Source organism: Falco cherrug, chromosome 2 (genome assembly GCF_023634085.1).
Source record: "Falco cherrug isolate bFalChe1 chromosome 2, bFalChe1.pri, whole genome shotgun sequence".
Taxonomy (NCBI): Eukaryota; Metazoa; Chordata; class Aves; order Falconiformes; family Falconidae; genus Falco; species Falco cherrug.
Window position 1 is genome coordinate 22,692,825 of NC_073698.1, and position 6,413 is coordinate 22,699,237.

The 6,413-nt window shown below is 42.0% G+C and overlaps 1 protein-coding gene across 1 annotated transcript; it reads right to left on the reverse strand.

Moving 5' to 3' along the window:
- Positions 1-310: 310 nt before the first annotated feature.
- Positions 311-6,005, reverse strand: GPR12 (G protein-coupled receptor 12). The gene has a single exon (XM_027815682.2). It carries the CDS (start codon positions 5,615-5,617, stop codon positions 4,613-4,615), a length of 1,005 nt encoding a protein of 334 aa, XP_027671483.1. The 5' UTR covers positions 5,618-6,005; the 3' UTR covers positions 311-4,612.
- Between the last annotated feature and the right edge of the window lie 408 nt (positions 6,006-6,413).

Consider the following 6,413-nt stretch of genomic DNA (forward strand, 5'->3'; position numbering starts at 1 on the left):
TAGCTGGTGTTTTTTTAAGTAGCGACTACTCCATCCAATTCTTATTTTCCTTTATTTATTGTACATATAAAAACCAGACCATGCATACTTTCTCTTCATAAAAGTCAGGGTCAAGACTTTGCAAATATGGTTCTGAATGTTAAAGAACCATTTTTTTTATATATAATTTTTGTAAGTAATGAGTGTGTGGTTATGTTTCAGGGACTTGATTTGTAGTGATGCTATTTAATCCCAACTTCCAGTCACTCTGCAGGTTGCTCATCACTTTTAAAAATAAGGTACTTGTGGATTCATTTCTTAAAAGCTAAACAATCCCTAAGAAAATGAGGCAACAGAAAAATAACCCTTTGGGAACAGAACAGCTGCTAGTCTAAGTCAAAGTTCACTGCTGTCCATGGAGGAATTTTAGTGACTCCAAGATGCCTCAAAGCTGGCCCCTGAACACAGAGGACGGATGCAGCTGCCTAGGTTACTAAGTGTCCACGGTAGGAAGATATAGCAGCAATAGCAGGCCTTTCAGCTTGCTTCCAAATACCCTTGGTATTGGTGAGGGTCTTCTTCTATGACACCATAATCTTGCTCTTTTAAAGGCAAAGCTGCCTTCAGAATGGGTTATCACCATTTATCATATCCATCTTGATGGGCATGACAAATTTGGATTTTCTCAGTTTTTGTTTGGTGAAGAGTATTCTCAGTATTAAGCTACAACTGAAAATCCGGAACGCAACAAATACATCCATAGAATGCTGCACAACTAAATGCCAAACAATGAAAGAATCAAAATCTCCACTGCAGTACCTAAGTCCCTCTTGCAAATAACATGAATTCAGGATCCAAGAACTAAGGTAGAAGATTATTGCTCAGTAATCCCATTCAGGAACTCAATAATTTTAACACAAACCAACCAGAAATAGTGTCCCACATTGGTCCAATAGCAACTACTTAACAAGGGAAGACTTCTGCTTACTTTAAGTCCTTATGCAAGTTACTATTTTTTGTCTAAAAAATATATTGCATCCTCTCTGTTGCTCTAAGTTTACTCAGCAGTTTATGGTACCCGCAACATGGAGGACTTTATTGCTCTTGTGCTAAATACGTATTTCTTCTTATTGCTGAAATCTTATTGTTAGGAGAAATGGTCAAAAATAATAATTGAAAAAAATTAAAATTCTCTCTCAAGCTTTGAGGATGAATATATGAAAAAGCTGACTACAGTATATTTTTCCCATCAAGATATAACCTGTTACTAACTTTGGTTCAAGCATGTTAATAAATAAAAATTAACTGCAATTCTTTAAACTAAATTACGCATTCTTTTGCCATTACAATGGAGATATGAAAGATACTTCACTGTACATAGAGCTGTGAATCTAACAGCCCTAGTCTTACACACAGGTGTTGTTTGATGAGACAACAAAAAGACAGAATCCTGCAAGCTGGCTGGATTTCTGCCAGTCTCAGAGGTATCTTGGATGGATACTGGCACCTCATCATACAGAACCAGGAGCTACACTGTAATTCTGAGGTGACAACAGAGAATTGCTTAATTCTGCAGGGTCGGAGAAGTGGCTGTCTGTCAAGCATTTGTTTTGTGCAAGTGAGGTAGGTAGCTTTGTACCCACAGCTCTGCCCCTGCTCCCAAGAACTCACGGGGGTGTAATATAGCATCTGCCCAGTACTGCAAACCATATTAGAAGTTTTGCCTGACAGCTGTGGGCAAACCTGTGTCACTGACCTCCACAAGGGTCTTCTGGCCTATGATGCAGAGTCTCAGTTTAAGAACATACTTCTGGAAGAGACAACATCCTCACTAGAAGTCACAGCAGTAGCTTGGGAGGCATAAATTGCGTTTGTCATCTGTTTGTGGTGAAAGGTAACCATGCATTACTCCTGAAACAAGGGCAAATCACATCCCTACGAGCTAGCTTTGTGGGACTTCTATAATTAATCCTTCTTTCCTCTGTTTGACTCACACTGCTCCTCAGGAGAGAAGCTTCCAATTACAAATCTCTCTGCTCTGCCACAAGGAAAAGGTCAGCTCTCCCAGCACTCTGGAGAGCCTCTGTGGATTTGAGCAGCCTGTAGAGCAAGGAAGATGACAAGGACGATGGGTAAACCAGCATGAGCAGAGGGGATGACACTATCTCTCCCTATATAATTTTTTTTCTGGCTTCCTGCCCACACAGGTGTTGTGGAGAGAAAGACACTAGTGCCTGTGAGGTTATCCAAGAGGTTGAGAACAGGTCTACTTAAGCAAAACAGGAGTTGCCCTCTGGACTCAATTTTGGACACAGTTGTAGCTGCTTGTCTTCATCACACCTTTTAGCAATTCGATACAGAAGAATAAATGGGGGAGAAAAGGGGGTAGGTGTGGTGTAAACTCTGCATGACTAACCTATCTTTTGCTTTTAAAAGTGCCATTCTACAGTATTCAGCCTCTCTACATTATTCAGCTGATGACTTTTACTGGTATTTCTTCTCAATGCTTTGCATACTTGCAAAATTGCACATATACATATAGCATGGCTATTTAAGAAGTGATTATTTCTTATACAAAAATTCATAATAAAATGCAATGACTAGAGTTTTGTTAGCATTCAGAAGTAGATAAAGAACACCAATATCCTATACTGAGCAGGGGTCACAGTCTAACTGTGCTGAGCATCTGTAAATTGCAGTGAAGCCAAGGGAGCTGCAAGTTCACAGCTCTACTGGACCATGCCATGCAATTATTAAACTAATCAGATTACAAAGCATGAGCCAAATATCATGAAGGTTGAACCAATAATAGAATTTGAGCCCAGCATTGCAACTAAAATCAATTATTGCTCATAAAATTTTCTACAGAGCCTTGTTTACATACAACTCATTCACATTTGAGATCCAGCTTTGTGTATAGCATACGATTCTTAATGTCACAGAAACTTTGCCACAAAAAGCTACAGTCATCCAAATGTCCATGTGAAAAGGACAGATTCCATTTGGAAAAATTCAGACCAGCAACACAGTTGTCTCTACTATCTACACTATACAGGCATATTCTTTTCATTGAACTGTAAATATTGCTAGTTTTACACTTGAGTTTGTTGGGGTTTTTAAAACTGTAATGGAAGATACTGAAGCAACAATACAGTATGCTGACTTTGACATTCAAGAGAACATAACCTCCTACTGACGCCAGGGCATTAACACATTGAGCTCCCATCAACACTAATGGAAGTGGTACTATAAACTCCCATGCACTGACATTGGGGTACACCTTAAGTTTCATGACAACATCTGCCAGGAAGATTTTCTCTCTGACAATCAAGCCTTCAAATTAAAAAACAATGTTTTATTTCTAGTGCATTCTAATGTGGCTTCAGCAAAGGTTAGAAGCAGTTTGAAATTTAACCATTCATGAGAGGAAGCTCTGCTTTTCAGACCAGAACTATCACCCTATAACGAACTGACATGTGTACAGTGTGAAGAATCACAATCTGTAATGGATGAAACTGACAGAAAAGAAAATATTGTTTCATGTTGCAGCCCTGGTTGCATAAAATTATGAACCAGATATGCTCTGAGATTTTATAAATGTCAGTATTTTAAATTATATCACAGAACGCTGAAAGCAAGTGGTAATAGTTTTGACTTGGTAACAAACTTAAGGGAAACCATTTCACATAGATGCTAAAAACATGTTGCAAGCAATTTGTATGTTATTTTATTAGATATTTTCTTATGCACTTCTGAAAAGATAAACTTGGCTGAGAAAGTTAGTGTTGTATCTATTACAAATGCATAGCCAAAAGAGGCCACATTGTTTCATCAGTTTCGAAGATCCCCCCTGAATTCCTTTTAAAATTAATAGTATAATGAGCTCTGATGTCCCATATCTAAGTGAAAACATATGGCTGACTTTTCAAAAGGAAGGCAAAGCATATCTTCTGTTTTAACATCCAGCCAGAACTCAGGAGAGAACAGGTAACCCTTTAAAACAATTATCAAGCTAATTCATACCGAGATGTGAAATAAAACGCTATACAAGTACTTCCTCACTTAGAGCAAATTTGGTGCACTGAGATTATTACAATAAATACCATATAAATCAGTACAATTGGCCATTATTTTGAAGAGTATTCTGATGATATACAAATGGGGTAACAGGACTTGGGTTTTCTTTTCTTTTTTCTTCTTTTTTTTCTTTTCTGGTTTTAAAAAGAATTAAAGAGGGAAAAAATATCCTGACAACAGACTGTAACATGCAGTATGACTAAACTCAAAATCACATAAACAATTTCAAAGGAGGTATGCTGTTTCCATTTGATTTTAATTTGAAAACTTAATGTAAAATCATGGCAAACATGGCAAAGTCTGGGTAATGTAACAAAAGGCCCTGAGCAACACCATAAATCTGTAAGAACACTGATTATTTTGATTTTGGAAATCTCCCTTAAACCGCTTGATTCATTTTTGTCACTGGGGTTTTCTGTTTATAAAAAGGTCAGTGCATCCTGTGGTTTTTATATGAACCCATCACACACCATTTAATGAATGCATCTAAACCAAAGACAGCATCGCAAGAATGTCTGGAAAGTAACATGTTAAGGAGCGTCCTCCTAGCTGCCAATCAGACATCACTGGGTGATCTTGCTCTCTGAGACAGGTTAGAAGGGATACAGCCACAACAGATGAGCCAAAGTGCTTTCTGTATCTCCTGGTTTCTAAAAGCATATATTACAGGATTGATGATGGAATTGTAGGTAGCTGGCAGGAGCGTGGCATAGGTGTATATAGAAGGATAGGTGTAATCTGCTATTAAAGAATAGAGCGTAAAAGGCATCCAACAAGCAGCAAATGTCCCCAAAATAATGGCCAAAGTAGAAACGCCTTTTCGGGTGGTCACATAGTGGGAAGTGGCCAGGAAATGGTGTTGCAAGGCAATCTGATGGGCATGGCGCATCACGATTTTACAGATCTGAATGTAGAGCTGCAGCATGAGGGCAAACATAAGCAAGAAAGAGACCGAAAGGACAGCTGCATTATTTTTAGTGAGTGGTCTGATAACACTGCAGGTGGATTCATCTCTGAGGCAGTTCCAGCCCATTACAGGCAGCAGTCCAATACAGATAGATGCTCCCCAGAGCAATATAAGCATGGCATAGGTAAAAGTGACAGTCCTCTCTGAATTGTAAGTCAAAGCATAATACAGGGAGAGGTAACGATCAACAGTAATAGCCAGCAAGCTGCCAACAGATGCTGAAAAAGAGGCAACAATCAGTCCAATCGTAACCAGTTTCGTAGCTTCTGATTGCAGAAGGTATGCAAAAACGAAATTGATGATCAATCCAATGCCCGCTAAGAGATCTGCCAGCGCCAGGCTGCCTATCAGGAGGAACATGGGGGCACGAAGACTGGGATTATGGAAAATAATAAGAACCACAATGGCATTTTCACAGGAGATAAGGGTCCCTGAAGTACACAAGACAATGTCCCAGGGGTTTACCAAAAGCTCTGGCTCTGGGTCTACGACAGGAACCAGGGAGGAGCCTGTGGCTGAGGCATTCTCTGTAGAGCTGGCTTCTACATGATCCTGAGGCAGCCAGCTCAAATTAACCTTCAGATCTTCATTCATTTTAACCCCTGTCTTCTTCAACGGAAAGACATTTTTTTTAATGTTCAGACACAGCACTGGATGCAGCACCCCCAGAGCATGCAACGCCCTAGACGGCAACACCAATCTAACGTGCAGACAGGCACTTGTTACATAAATGTGACAATAGGGAAAAAAAAGAAGAAAAAAAAATAACAGAGGGGAAAAACATATTTAAAACTGCCTGAGATTATCTGTCAAGGGGCCGGCACATGGAGGCTGGGTGATCTTAACGGTAATTCCCCTCACCTGCACAGGGAAGAAGGCACAGGCACGGGGGGAAGCCCACAGCACAGCCACCCCCACCGCCACCCCCCGCCAAGCGCTGCCATCTGGGGTGGGGGCCGGCTGCAGGGCGGTGGAAACCCCCTTATTCAGCAACCACGATTTCAAATTGGGGTTATTTCTGGTCATGGCGGGAGCGGCCAGGGCAGGGGGGGCGGGGGGGGACATCCTTCACCGACCCCCTGTGAGGAAACCCCGCCCGGGCTGGGGCTGAGGGCGGGGGGGGGGAGGGGGGGGGGGGGTTGGGGAATATTCTCTGCGAACTTACAAACTCGACGCGCACACCCCCACACATCCCCACCGCCGCCGCCACACGCCCCACGCACCCCCGGCGACGGTCACCTGGGTTTTCCCCGGCGGGTCGGAGGAAGGAGGAGGAGGAGGAGGAGGAGAAGGAACAGAGGGGCCGCCGCGGTCCCTTCAAGGCGGCAGCGGGACCGGCCGCCCTCACGGCGCGGCGCGGGGCCGTAGGGCGCAGCGCAGGTGCGCGCCC

Excerpts from the sequence above, each read along its gene's own strand:
- GPR12 (XM_027815682.2), bottom strand. The coding sequence starts at position 5,617 with ATGAATGAAGATCTGAAGGTTAATTTGAGCTGGCTGCCTCAGGATCAT.